Raw genomic sequence first — 13,367 nt, forward strand, 5'->3', positions numbered from 1 at the left:
AAAGTAACAAAGTTTGGGAAAATTAAACACTCGCTAAGACGAAGCTGCGCTTCTCACGTGTGACTACTGTACAAGTGCTGTGTCATTGTTTGCAAGCACTGCAGCAACACTCCACCAAAAGCAGGAAACTTGCAGCGGAAATTTCCGCCAAGGTTGACTATAATCAGTCTTTTTGAGTAAAATGATGATAAAAAGTATCTTTAATTGAATGAGAAATATTTTGAAAAATATTTTCAGTGGAAAATGTCTGCAGAAATTATTAAAGTAACCTAATTGTTTTAATCTTAAATTAAAATATTTTATTTTGAATATACAATAAAAATATTTTATAAGAAATTTCAGCTGAATTTTAGTTTTTTTTTTTTTTTTTTTTAATCTAAAAAAAAATAAAAAATAAAATCAATTCTCAATTAAAACCTTAAACAGAAACAAACATTTTGCTGCAGAAAAATCCCCCAAATCAAACAAATTTTCATGTTTGAAAATGAAACAGTGATGATTACATTGGTCAATTAATTTTTATAACATTTTTTAATCAGCAATCCAAATGAAGTTTTCAAAAGGAAATTTTCACACCAATTCAGAATCTCCCCTCATTTTTTGCAGATTGTCCTATTATAATAACAATATAGCCATATATGACAAAATTTGCTGTGAACTCAGCCCGTCACGCTACCACGGCACCAATAAAGAGCTTTTATCAACTGTTGCCATCCGTGAAGTCATGTATGTGGCTCACTCACCCCTCCCACCCCCCCTCGCATCCCCACCCTGGCTCACACCCGTCCATCCTCGCTCCCACCCACCCTCACTGGAGGCTGCCTCTTTATAACCCATCAGTGCTTGGTGTGGCCGCTTCCAACCTGGAAATTGTTGAGCGTGCATAATGGAACCAGCTCATGACGCGGCGCTCCCAACCGATTCTTGATCGATGCTTCCGGAAGTGTGAAAGTTCATTTCTTTTCAACGTCATTTTTGTTCCGCTCAAGTCAAACACGTGGACTTGTTTTCCAGAGAAGTCCGAAGAACCCGCGAAAGGTCCACACGGGCACGCTTGAAAGAAATATTCATTTAGAGCAACTTGGATTAAATTTCAGTTTGATCTGCAAATATTAAACTGGATACCTCAGCACTACAGACTGGTAAGTGCAGATATACTGGTTTTGGTTTTTCAGCAAAAAATGAAAAACGTATTGTCTTTTCAATTTTTTTTTTTTTTTAAATAAAGGAGAAACAGCACTATGGTCTGTTAAGATGAAGTCGCTCCTCATTTAAAAAAAACCCAAAACATTCTGAATAGAAAAATCCGTATTAAGGCAATTTGAGATGATCTGATTCAAATATTTTTGAGAATGGGTTTTCAGCAGAAACTGGTCTTTTTATTTTTAGCATTTACAAATAAATAAAAAAAATTCTCCTGTGATAATTAATAACAAAAATTGAAGACAATTTGTCATTTTTGTTCTTCAATCTTCAAAAATAATTAAAACAAGTGCAATTCAATTTGAAGCAAACTATCAAAAGCAACCATCAAGGTAATGTATTATCCCAAAAGTACTATGTGCCAACTCATGGAATCTCATTGCCAAAGTTCATCTCCATCAACTCTGTTTTTGACCTTTGACCTTGCCAACAGCTATGAGGGGCTCAAGCCCAGGTTCAGGAGCAGGAACATAGACCAGACGGACAGACAGACGGACACGGCTGACCTGACGCACGCAGACGGAACGACGGCCGGACGGTCTGATGCCAAGCGTCTTCACTGTCAATCTCACGGCACCGCTCCTCCTCCTGTTGCTATGGGCGACGCAGCCCGCCATGGCAACCAACTGGCTGTAAGTCGGACGCGCGCGGGAAGGCGGGCGGGAGGGAAGTTTGTTTGTCATGCTATAACGTTTCAAAGATAGTGACATGTCTCCCCATCCCTTTCAGCCGCTTTTTTCTTTGTCTCCCCACCGCTGACCTTTCCCTTTCCTTTCTCTTTGCCGTCACTGAGGCTTCTCTATCTTCTTTGCCCCCGCTTGTCCTCTTGTTTCCGCTGTCCACCCCCAAAAAAGTCGTGCAACTTGTTACCTCGTTCTTCTTTATGCACCCGTCTTTTCGCCGTACTCCTGAATTATGCCACCCTCTGGGGGCCCCCCTGTGCGTCACTGAACCGCAAACGTGGCAAAAGTACTTAAGTAGGATTGTAAAAAGACCGCAATAAAAAGAAGAGTACTGATTTAAATCCTTGAAATAGTATTCAGAGATTTGAGAGATCAATGTTTGAGACTACTTTGTTGAAATTTGTGCAACAATCTAAAGCTAGCTAGGTGTTTGGGGGCGTGGCTAAAATTAGCATAGCCTTTTAATCAGCTAATGCTAAATAGCATCTATGTTGTAGTTCGGTGCGGCTTTACTTGACGACTTCCCACCACTGCGAACCTGTGTGAAGAACCCTCCATCCCTCCGCTCTGTTGTCCTCAGCTCCCTGGCGAGGCTACCTCGCTCCAGGCCCGTGTCCGGTGCTGCCCCATGTGCGCGGCTGAGGGGGCTGACCCCCGGGCAGGTGGGGGTGTGCAGGTCACGGGGGGAGGTCATGGAGTCTGTACGCAAGGCTGCAGAGATGGTCATAGAGGAGGTATGATCCCATTTTACAACATCCCTCCCTTCATTTTCAATCGGGCTTGTCCTCATAACGGTCACAGGAGAACTGGACTTGGACTCGTTGCCATACAAGAACTACACTGCGAGACGTTTAAGGAACTGCCAAGGCGGCCCGGATATAAACGTTCCCAGTCTATTTAATATGGAATTAATTTTAAAAGCTCAGAATTCATTTTATTTGACATTCAGGATGTTGAGATTTGTGGATTGACTAAAGTTTATGAGACTGTGATAAGCGTCGCTCATATTTTAAGTCTATAAAACACGAAGGATGCTTGTAGCTGTCGTAAAGTGGAAGCAACTGCATTTAACGGCGGCCATTAGAAGAGCTGCATTTTGCAATAACGCCCTTACAAAGATAATTGGGACCAGTCACTATATGGTAACTACACGGTTATGGGCAAGTCCAGTTTGAGGACCGTGTTTCTTTGCTCCGTCACACCTGATTCAAATGATCAAAGTCTCATAGGATGTGCGCCAAATAAATCAATATCGTAATCATGTTTACACTTCCACTCTAGTGTCAGCACCAATTCAGGAACCGCCGTTGGAACTGTTCCACCACCCCCCGAGGAATCAATGTTTTTGGCAGAGTTATGAATCAAGGTGTGGCCACAGATACAGATTCATTTTGCGTTTGAATCATCACAAATTTCCTGTGTTTTTTTTTTTTTTTTTTTTACTTGCTAGTTTTTCTGGATTGTTTTTTAAACAGGCACTCGCGAGGCAGCCTTCGTGCACGCTCTGTCCTCGGCGGCCGTAGCGGTGGCCGTGACCCGGGCGTGTACGCGCGGGGAACTGGAGAGGTGTGGCTGTGACCGGAAGGTCAGAGGGGTGAGCCCCGAGGGTGAGCGTGGATTCTGTTAGGTGTGGTGGGGGGGGCAGGAAATTCTCAGTGATTCACATCCAAAGACATGCAAACACATGACGGTCACTACAAAGTGTCACATTCCAGCATCAATGTTGACTTTGAAACAAATTCTCCAAACTCTTCGGTATCATTGATATCAAATAACCGGTCACTGACCGAGACTTGTTTTGATATCCATCCAAGCAAGTCTTTCTTAACCCTTGTGGATTGATCCAACCTGGTCAGCCTCTGACCTTCCAGCCTTGTTGTTCTACGGGGACCTCCCTTGGACTACATGTGACGTCTAAGCTTGTTTGCCTGTCCCTCTAGCTCTTTTGGGCCCCTTCTACTACAGCAAATGAAGCATGTGTTTCTGGTGGATTAGAGCTATTCAAGACATACTTATGGACGATTTCGAAAACCTAACACTTCTTTTGGAGATGAGAGAAGACCGAAGTACCAAGAGAAACCCAATTAAAGCATGAATAGAGTAAATCCAAATCATAAACTGAAGAACTGAAGAACTGTTAAAGGCAGGTTAAGCTAACCAAGATAGCAGTTATAGAAAATATTTGCAAAAATGGCCTAATAGATTAGAAAACTATGGATCGGGAACAAACCAAGTCTCACTATCATGTCTTTTCATCACAGGCTTCCAGTGGTCAGGCTGCAGTGACAACCTCTCCTACGGCGTTGCCTTTTCCCAAACTTTTGTAGATGAACCGGAACGAGCCCGGGGCCTGTCGGCCGGCCGACCGCTGATGAACCTTCACAACAACGAGGCTGGTCGAAAGGTTGCTCGTCACTTTTTCCGTTTTATTTGCCGCCAAGATCCGGCGTTCATTTTCAACATTTCCTGTCTTCAGGCCATCCTTCACAACATGCAGGTGGAGTGCAAGTGTCACGGAGTGTCTGGCTCCTGTGAGCTGAGGACTTGCTGGAAAGTCATGCCGCCATTCCGGCGCGTCGGAATCGTACTCAAGGAACGCTTCGACGGAGCCACAGAGGTACCGCATGGTGACACATCACTACATCAAATTCACATAGTGAATCACTCCATATTGAACTGATCAAAAATTTTCAATTGACCTCTCTCAGATGTTCTTCCACTTTTGAGGTTTGGTTGGAAATAGAAAAAAGAATGACCCCGATTCCTCCGATAGGTCCGTTTGACTCGCATCGGATCCAGGACCGCTCTGCTCCCTCGCGACCCCCAGGTGAAACCCCCCGCTGCCAGAGACCTGGTGTACCTCGCACCGTCCCCAGACTTCTGCCACCTGGACCCTGACAACGGCATCCCTGGGACCGCGGGCAGGAGATGCAATGGTGAGGGTTTATTTTCCCCACAAATGAAAAACTGAAATCCAACAAACCTATTTATTGCGGGTTTCTCCACCCGGAATATAGACAGCAAATTCACAACTACTCATTCTCGGGACGAACGCTGTCAACAAAATCCAGATTATTAAAACCAAAATCTGACTTCTGCCCCCTCCCGCACCCAGGAACGTCACGGTTGGCACCGGACGGCTGTGAACTTGTGTGCTGCGGGCCGGGCTACAGAGCGGGCCGTGCCGAGGTGGTTCAGCGCTGCTCCTGCAAGTTCTCCTGGTGCTGCTCGGTCCGTTGCCAGCAGTGCAAGAACACGGTTACCATTCACACCTGCAGAGTTTGAAGCCGTCCCTCTTAAAATAAACCTAACACCTTAGAAGAGAGACCCCCCAATCACAAACCAGACACTCCTCAACCATGGGATGAGGATAGGACTATTTCACCACTGATGACACATTTATCTCTTAATTTTTTACAACGAAGCAGTGAGGCCACTCTGAATTCTCACATTCAAGTCGGCCCTCAAGCCTAATTAAAGCCCAAACTGGGCTCCATCGTTACTCCTTACGCGTTCGTAATACTGAAACCGACAAGCACAGACGTGCATTCATGCTAGTACGCACATCACTCGCTATGGAAAAGTGGTTGGCGCATTTATTTGATATCCTGGACATTCATGTACGCAGCACTCGTAACTAGCGTTCGGTGATAATGACCGTCTTAGTAATGATTTTTCTTTCTTTCACTACCATATAACAGCACACTAGGACGACAACCTTGGCATTCTAGTACAAAAACGAAATGACGACATGCTACTAGCGGTACAAGTGACTCAACATTCTATTCACATCTAGCTCTTCATTAGTAGTACGAGAACCATGACAGTGCAGTTTTGCCTCACTAGTTACTTGTAGTTGTCCTGCAAGTATAGCAAAGTTGCTAGAAGAAAAAAAAAAAAAAAAAGTCCTACCGGTGAGGACAAAGCCTATACAGTACAAGTCTTCACAAGGATATGAAATAAATGTTCAATTTATTATAACGACCCTAAACACACCATCTAATCATCTCCTACTGAACCGACAAGGCTTTCAAAGCTGACTGTAAGCGGCACTAACGGAAACGTTCCAGCACTTAGTTGCATTCACTGTGTTCACGTCCTCTCCGTCGCCATTTATTTATTGCACAGCGGAGACCTCGCTGCACTTTGGCCTCCAGCAGACACGTTTAAAACGCAGAGAATAACTTCTACTGACATCGGCGTCCGTCTGTCTTACCTTTCGCTCCCTCGGCCTTGCATGGGTCGAGCTTGTGCGCGAACTCGCAGCGCTTTTAGCTTTGCTTGTGTCATCTAATAAAAAGCTGTAGTTTTGTCCCACTACATTGTGAAGTGCTTCTTTCAACTGCTCACATTTTCACACGAGCAACAAATGAACTTTGCTAAATGCTTCTTTCAACCGCTCACATTTTCACACATAAGCAACAGATGAACTTTGCTAAATGCTGTTCGTTAAACCATTTTATTATTACAAATATTATGTGATTACAAACTCCCACCAATTTACTAGCAAAGGTTAACATCTTAATCGTTCAAGATTGAGATGGATGCAAAAGATTACAGCTTAAATTTTTGTCGTTTTGCATTAACAATCACCCTGTTGGTAGTCTAGTGATGTCACAAACACACAAATAAAACCTCAAGTTTCAAAATGGAAAAGAAAAAGACTGCTAAAAAGGTCCCAAAAATAAAGTCACATAAAATCAATGCAATATACACAAAAGAAGGAATAAAATATAAATTCTTTAAGTCACCCGCAGAAGGGAAACAAAGTGAAAATGGCCTCCCAGCTAATCACCAAGTGTTTGGAAGGAAGAAGCGCTTACGGAGCACTGCCTTTGGAGTGTACGAAATAAATCTCGTGTGCTCATCATTCAAATCAGATTTGAGAGTACCACTTATCATTGAGTTGCCCCTTTACAGCATAACCAAAGTTTACTACAAACTATTTTTTTTTGTCTTTTTCACTCCATCAAATTGGAGAAAAGCCCCAGAAGGCCATAAGAGTCAAAAGCAAATGACGTCATCGCAAAAACAAACAAAAAAATCTCTTGTAAGGGAGGTGAAGGGTTCCTGCCCCGTTTGTGGAGAACGCGACTCTTGAAAAGGTTTCAGCGATGAGGAGAAGACGACTGAGGCTACTCGCGTTTGCTGTACTGCACACTGACCTTTCACTCCCTTTGCTTCGTTCAACTCTTTATTTTTTGAAGGCACACACAGCACAACCCCCCTTTTAAGTCTCTTTGTACCTTCCCCATTGTCCTAATTGGCCACTGAACTCGATGTTTCCCCCCGCCCCCCTCCCCACCCCACCCCACCACACCACAATGTTTGCTCGTATACCGTTTGGTCTCTGACTGCCGCTCGTCTATAGCAGGACGCACTTCCTCTTGGTTTTGGTCTCGGGGGGCTCCAAGGCGGCCAGGATGGCCTCGTCAAACACGTTCTTGAGGCCTCGCTGGTTGACAAAACAAAAGCGAGTAGGCGTCACATGCGGATGCTGCAAACATCTTCCTGTCCATGAAAATGTCTCAGAGCTCAAGTGTGTTTGCGACTTGTGCACTCTAGCTAACATAGCACGAGCCTGGTCTAGGTGAGCAAGCGACGCGTCATACCTGTGTGAGAGCAGAGCACTCGACGTATTTAACGGCTCTGAGCTCCCGGGCCAGCTTCTCGGCGTTCTCGGGGTACAGGGGGCGCTGTTTGTTCTTGGCCAGCTTCTCAATGGTGTTGCTGTCCTCCCGCAGGTCCACCTGAGTTCCCACCAGCAAGAAAGGCGTGCGTGGGCAGTGGTGGGAAATCTCCGGAACCCACTGAAGAGGGGGTGGGGAGACAGGTTAAATTTGCTGCTCAGGAATATGTCAAAATTACTAAATAGGTTGGACAGATTAATTATGATGGCAAAGTTCACCATGAAGTCTAAGTTGAATCCTAATAACTGACCTTCTCCTTGACATTTTCAAATGATGATGGGGACACGACAGAGAAGCAGACAAGGAACACGTCTGTCTGTGGGTAGCTGAGAGGACGGAGCCTGTCATAGTCCTCCTGACCTGAGCGCACGGGAAAAACAAGGATGCTTTTGTAATGTGGTCAGCTAGTGACAAATGCAGTTAAAATTCCTTACCTGCAGTGTCAAAAAGGCCTAGTGTGTAAGGCTCGCCCCCGATCATCACGGTCACTGCATAGTTGTCAAAAACCTAGCACAGTAAAAAAAACAAAAAAGATTATGGCTCATTCCCCCTTAAACAAAGACATCAGAAAATTTGATTTCCTAGAAAAGCTAATCTTACCGTAGGCACATATTCTGAGGGGAACTTGTTGGTCGTGTAGGAGATGAGTAAGCAGGTCTTTCCTACCGCACCATCTCCGACAACTACACACTTTATAGTCTGCATCTAATGACACAAAAGAAAGAGATAATATTATACGAGAGCAGACATCGTTGCTACCTGAATACGTTTTCTTGTGACCTGAGCAAGACATGAAGTTGACATAAGTGTCAATTTGTTTGTGCCTGGGCCATCTTATCAGCATTCCATGACGATGTTTTTTTTTTTTTAATGCCAGAACTAGAACACTAAACATTGCAATCCCAAACTTTATAAGGTTTTGACACTTTTGGGGACAATATACACTACAAACACAGCCTACTGATAATTTGCTACCTAGACACACAATCATAATGCCACCAGATACGCTTATGCACAGTCATAAGATGAAGGCAAAACAGGAAGGAAGATTGAGTAAGGTATTGTGTGCAGCTTTGAACTCCATACGCAAAAGAAAGATAAACTGTTCCTATATCAGAAACCTCACACTTGTTTGCCACAATATCCTAGTGTCCAAGCTTGAAAGTGGACAATTGAACACCACGAAAATAAACATGAACTAAATGTCGAAGTGAGTTTAAAGGTACAAATTGTCTTACAGATATCATATTAGGGACTTCTCTGAAACTTAATTGCGGGTGAACGTCATAATTTATAAGGCAATTGTATTTCCCCCCCTTCCTGCTTAGAGCGTTTGTTTGGAACTGATTTGAGGGCTCGTCGTGCCAGACTTGTTATTACATGTAGAAGCTCAAAAAAATTGACGACAGCGGCTCACTTCCGCACAGGCCATATTTAAAACGTCCAATTAAAACAACGCAAAAACAAGCCCAGGCTGTTAATTCAGCAATTATATCATGAATGCCTGCTTATATAAATAGCATAAGCCTAAAAGGAGTGGAAGTAAAAGGTCACAAACAAACATACGAGGCGAAAGTACAAAACAGAAAAAAATTAATTACTATATCAAGTCACATTCGTCGCTTTAAAGTGTTACCTCGCGCTACCAAATAAAGATAAACGTTAACAAATAAGCCAAATATTTGCTAAACGTGACAAATGCATAAAAGCAGATTGATGCTAGCCAACATTACACGCACGCACAGCTCGGTGGCAACGACTAAGCAGGCGCTCGAATTTACTCACTTTCCCACTCGGTGCGAGTCGCAAATGTTCCAAATGTTCTCCTGCGCGAGTCCACTTGAGGAAAGATCACGAATTTTGCCGTTCAAAACGGATTTTTCTACTCTACTCACCGTTTTTTCCTTCCGACAGGTTAGGCGTTGGTTACATCCGGGTTTGAGGGGCGAAAGACTTTGAGCGCAGGCGCATTGGAGACTTGCCGCAACCTCGTCCGGAGATGAAACAGCGCCACTCAGAGGAAGCAGTCACGCAAGAGACTATAAAAATAAAATACAGAATGTGGTGAAAGTGATTTTAGTTATCATTTTATTTGAAAGTTGTGACTCTGCATTATTATTTCTGTGACTATAATGAGTTCATATAAATATGACTTGTTAAGATACTGTACATTGAGGTGCATATCGTCGTGGTTTTCTTTCACACTTTTGCTTTGATCAATCTATACCCGGAAGTAGTGATGGTCTCCATAAGCGCTCTGTAAACTAATTCGCCTTCTCTTTGTCAAAATCTGACTTCCGTTTCTCATGTTTTGTTCGGGCTTCTGGAATCTGCCATCCAGGCTTTACAGCGAATCAGTTTTCCGCTTTGCCTCACCTAAAGTATTTCAGACAACAGAATTACCCTCATTTTGATCTGGGAGGGGTGGCTCGAGTCCATCGTGTGATTGTTCGTGGAAAACAGCATCTGTTTACCTCGCTAGCTAGCTAGCTAGCTGGCTATTAGCAGCCAGCTGAGTTGCATCACCAGCGTCGAACATGTTTCGATTCCTGAATGACGTCGATGACGACCCCTACATGCTGTGAGTCAACACACCAAAATTGCAGTGTAAAAACACTGATTGCATTCAGAGCTTCGTTTTGAAATACATCGCGTGTCTTTCTCGGTCTGCTCGGATGCAGGTTACTCGTCCCCTGGCCTAGTCGGTGTGTTGCACCAGACCTAAGTTACTAAGAGCCCTAAGACATCACTTTGCATTCACGACTAACTAAAATTTCACGTACATTGCGAGACAACAGCACGTTGAAAGTGTCTCCCCAAGAACGTGAGTGATCGGTGATGCAGCAGCCTTGATTCACAGGTGTTTTTCTGCATGACAGCGTTGGCACGTCATGCTCATGAAATATAAATCAGGATAAGATACGTGATTCTCAAGTGAGAATCGAGTGCAACCCCCATATATCACTAAAGGTCAAGTTCAATCCATATCTCATTCGATGATAGTATGTCACAGCCAGTATATAAAATGCAAGAGTCATAATCTCATGTCTGTTCATTTTTATTGGTAGCTGAATGGATATACTTTTTCCATCCCGAGAATAATTTCAAGGTCTCAGTTTATCTGGCTGTGGTCTTTATTTGCAAGAGGTGCATTATGTAGCTAAACAGTCAATCTGTTGGTTATTTAGTCAATAAATCAGATTTATAAAAAAGAAAGTGTAAGTAAATCTACATTCACTAAAGCATACTGGAATTCCATAGCTAAAGTGTTACTTTTGTATTGTATTTGACCCAATTACACAATGAAAATGAAAGTTTGATGATGCCATTCTGCCTCGCAGGGATCCTTTTGCCGCTCACAGGCAGCAGATGAGGAGCATGTTTGGACCGTTCGGCATGGACCCTTTTGCACTGGCACCACAAATTCAACCGCCTCGTGCGCCACGACGACAGGTAATGGAACAAAAATGTCTGCGCTATGTTTATATTTTGAGTTCTTCTGCTTACATTTGCCATGCACCATTTTCCAGGCTGGTGCACTGACCCCATTTGGCATGATGGGAATGGTGAGTGTCTCAAATATCTTAGTCGCTTTATTCTTTCAAGTGAATCAGTAAAAAATAGATTATGAAAAGGTACTTCACAATTGTTTCCTTGTTTTAAGATGGCTGTGCTCAAGAGATGACTTTCCCACGCGCCTGACTCATAGTGTTCTCTCTGTTTGCAGGGTGGAGGGTTCATGGACATGTTTGGCATGATGGGGGAAATGATGGAAAACATGGTTATTCTTTTTAAATATTATGACTGTGCTGGGAAGGGGAAAAAAAACTATGCTAATTGCAAAAATGCTGCTCAATAAAGCGCAAAAAACACCCTGCGGCCATACCGTCGCAGTAAAAGAAAAAGTGAATCGGGACACCCTCTCTCCCCCCCTACTCAAAAAGTATTTACCTACCTTGGTTTAAATATAGGCATCTTGTAAGTAATAGATTGACTTATTCTCTTCCAGGACAGGTTTTCTGGATCGCCCAACTGCCAGACTTTCTCCTCTTCAACAGTGATCTCCTACTCTTCCACGGACGCCGGAGCACCTACGGTGTACCAGCAAACTCATCAAACAAGACATGGTCCAAGAGGGGTGAGTACAGTACTTTCCTAATAACAAACCCAGACTTGGCGTCCCACATATATGCAGGGGTGTCAAACTTAGGTCATCCTGGGCTAAATCATAGTTAAACCACACCGTAGTGAAAAATTGGAGCAGTTTCCATGGGCCACATTAAATGACCCGGAGAGCCGGATTTTGCCCAAGAGCCTTGAGTTTGATACCAGCATGTCAATGCATTAACCGGTTTGATAAACGCCACGCGACTGGTTGCAGATCCGCGAGACCCGTCAGTCCATGCGAGACAGTGAAAGCGGAGTGGAGCGTCTGGCCATCGGCCACCACATCGGCGAACGCGCACACATCATGGAGCGCTCGCGGAACCGCCGCACGGGAGACCGCGAAGAACGGCAGGACTTTATAAACTTGGACGAGGGTAAGCCGCGGGAGTGTCAAGAATAAGGCTAAAATGAAACAATGGTTTAAGAAGCGACCCCTTCTGTCCGTCAGCCGAAGCCGAGGCGTTCGACACCGAGTGGAGGACTCAGGCGGGGCGATTCGCTCCCCCCAGCGCCCGGGCGCTGGACTATAGTCGAGACCGACGGGTAGGGGGGCAGCAGCTAGCTCTTACCGCGCCACCCAGCTCCACGACCCCGCCGGGAAACCGGCACGACTCCCCCCGACACCACCCGCCCCAGTCCCGCCCGCGTTACGACTGGTGAAAGGTACGGTCTCTGCATAACCTTACTCGCGGGTTCCTCTCATGTCCCCAAAACATACTTGTTTGCTTAAGTCAAAATAGGAATTGAATAACCTACCATCTTTACCCACAGGAGTCCCACCTAAAACCTTGAGCCGACCGGGGGGAGGGGAGGAATCTCTCCACGGATGCTGTGAACCAAGTTGAGGATCGTTCCAACTTTCTTGTTGATGTTTGAGTCGACCGGACCGTCGATACATAAACACATAACATGCCCTAAACAAACAATTTAAAAAAACAAAAAAACAACCCCCCCCCCCCCCCCCCCATCCCTTCGACCCCATCCACACACAGTTGATAGTCTTAGAATGAATCCTCCCTCTGCACACTCCCACCCTTGTATAAAACGCCCTGGCTTCCTCCCCAAGATTTGATGTGTGTGTTTTTGCCCATTAAAAGTGCTCCAAGTATTAAGTGCATCTGCTGTACAGTTCGTTTTATGTTTGTGGAGACACACAAATGTGTCTGTGAAATGAATTGTATACTGTTGATTAAACTAGCTAGATGAAGTTAATAAAACATTGCTAGATAACAGGCTGGGTCTCCTCCATTATACGTTGTGTCTGTTTGCCTTTAACAAAATATTCGATTTAGTTGATGATACACGTTCTGCACATTGATGTGAAGGGCCCCATGAAAGATTTTGCCTCCTATTGCGTGGCCGTCGTTTGGACACCCCTCACCAACAGCACGTAACGTCACAGATGGCACTCGCGGCCCAGCCAATGAGAGCCCTCGTCTCCCCCACTCCGCTTGCCTCCCAATGACAACCATCACTATTTTTAAAAGCACGTCGTCCCTTTGGGCATCGTCACCCGTCTACCTATCTTCTCCTTTCCCTTTGTAAGATCACAGTCGACTTTGAAGCCGCGACATCGGAATGTGAACAGATGCTCGCTCGCTTTCTAGCTACACATCATCCTCAA

The 13,367-nt window shown here is 44.6% G+C and overlaps 3 protein-coding genes across 5 annotated transcripts; 2 read left to right on the forward strand and 1 right to left on the reverse strand.

The window, feature by feature from the left end:
- The first annotated feature begins 1,746 nt into the window (after window positions 1-1,746).
- Window positions 1,747-5,171, forward strand: wnt4b (wingless-type MMTV integration site family, member 4b). Its single transcript, XM_085917435.1, has 8 exons — window positions 1,747-1,835; window positions 2,467-2,620; window positions 3,168-3,252; window positions 3,362-3,493; window positions 4,148-4,290; window positions 4,363-4,503; window positions 4,660-4,822; window positions 5,002-5,171. The coding sequence occupies exons 1-8, from the start codon at window positions 1,747-1,749 to the stop codon at window positions 5,169-5,171; spliced, it is 1,077 nt and encodes a 358-aa protein (XP_085773561.1).
- A 1,158-nt stretch (window positions 5,172-6,329) lies between these two features.
- cdc42l (cell division cycle 42, like) lies at window positions 6,330-9,615 on the reverse strand. Its single transcript, XM_085917439.1, has 6 exons — window positions 9,472-9,615; window positions 8,177-8,281; window positions 8,011-8,083; window positions 7,827-7,936; window positions 7,499-7,696; window positions 6,330-7,341 (listed from the first exon to the last, which is right to left on the reverse strand). Exons 2-6 carry the CDS (start codon window positions 8,279-8,281, stop codon window positions 7,252-7,254), a joined length of 576 nt encoding a protein of 191 aa, XP_085773565.1. The 5' UTR covers window positions 9,472-9,615; the 3' UTR covers window positions 6,330-7,251.
- A 205-nt stretch (window positions 9,616-9,820) lies between these two features.
- On the forward strand, window positions 9,821-12,970 carry mlf2 (myeloid leukemia factor 2). Of its 3 annotated transcripts, none has more exons than XM_085917436.1 (8): window positions 9,821-10,157; window positions 10,918-11,029; window positions 11,107-11,142; window positions 11,304-11,357; window positions 11,586-11,714; window positions 11,958-12,117; window positions 12,192-12,406; window positions 12,515-12,970. In XM_085917436.1, exons 1-7 carry the CDS (start codon window positions 10,114-10,116, stop codon window positions 12,401-12,403), a joined length of 747 nt encoding a protein of 248 aa, XP_085773562.1. In that variant the 5' UTR covers window positions 9,821-10,113; the 3' UTR covers window positions 12,404-12,406; window positions 12,515-12,970. The 3 variants fall into 3 exon arrangements, with proteins under 3 accessions (XP_085773562.1, XP_085773563.1, XP_085773564.1); XM_085917437.1 differs by lacking the exon at window positions 9,821-10,157 and adding an exon at window positions 10,519-10,546; XM_085917438.1 differs by lacking the exon at window positions 9,821-10,157 and adding an exon at window positions 10,571-10,794.
- The last annotated feature ends 397 nt before the right edge of the window (window positions 12,971-13,367 follow it).

The sequence above is a fragment of the Syngnathus leptorhynchus genome, chromosome 8, assembly GCF_054491065.1.
Source record: "Syngnathus leptorhynchus isolate UIUO chromosome 8, UIUO_Slep, whole genome shotgun sequence".
NCBI lineage: Eukaryota > Metazoa > Chordata > Actinopteri > Syngnathiformes > Syngnathidae > Syngnathus > Syngnathus leptorhynchus.

Coding starts and splice junctions, on each gene's coding strand:
- wnt4b (XM_085917435.1), top strand. CDS start 1,747: ATGCCAAGCGTCTTCACTGTCAATCTCACGGCACCGCTCCTCCTCCTG. Junction 4,291..4,362: donor ACAACGAGGCTGGTCGAAAG/GTTGCTCGTCAC, acceptor TCCTGTCTTCAG/GCCATCCTTCACAACATGCA. Junction 4,823..5,001: donor CGCGGGCAGGAGATGCAATG/GTGAGGGTTTAT, acceptor TCCCGCACCCAG/GAACGTCACGGTTGGCACCG.
- cdc42l (XM_085917439.1), bottom strand. CDS start 8,281: ATGCAGACTATAAAGTGTGTAGTTGTCGGAGATGGTGCGGTAGGAAAG. Junction 8,084..8,176: donor CCTCAGAATATGTGCCTACG/GTAAGATTAGCT, acceptor TTACTGTGCTAG/GTTTTTGACAACTATGCAGT. Junction 7,697..7,826: donor TTGAAAATGTCAAGGAGAAG/GTCAGTTATTAG, acceptor CCCCCTCTTCAG/TGGGTTCCGGAGATTTCCCA.
- mlf2 (XM_085917436.1), top strand. CDS start 10,114: ATGTTTCGATTCCTGAATGACGTCGATGACGACCCCTACATGCT. Junction 10,158..10,917: donor GATGACGACCCCTACATGCT/GTGAGTCAACAC, acceptor TCTGCCTCGCAG/GGATCCTTTTGCCGCTCACA. Junction 12,118..12,191: donor CTTTATAAACTTGGACGAGG/GTAAGCCGCGGG, acceptor TCTGTCCGTCAG/CCGAAGCCGAGGCGTTCGAC.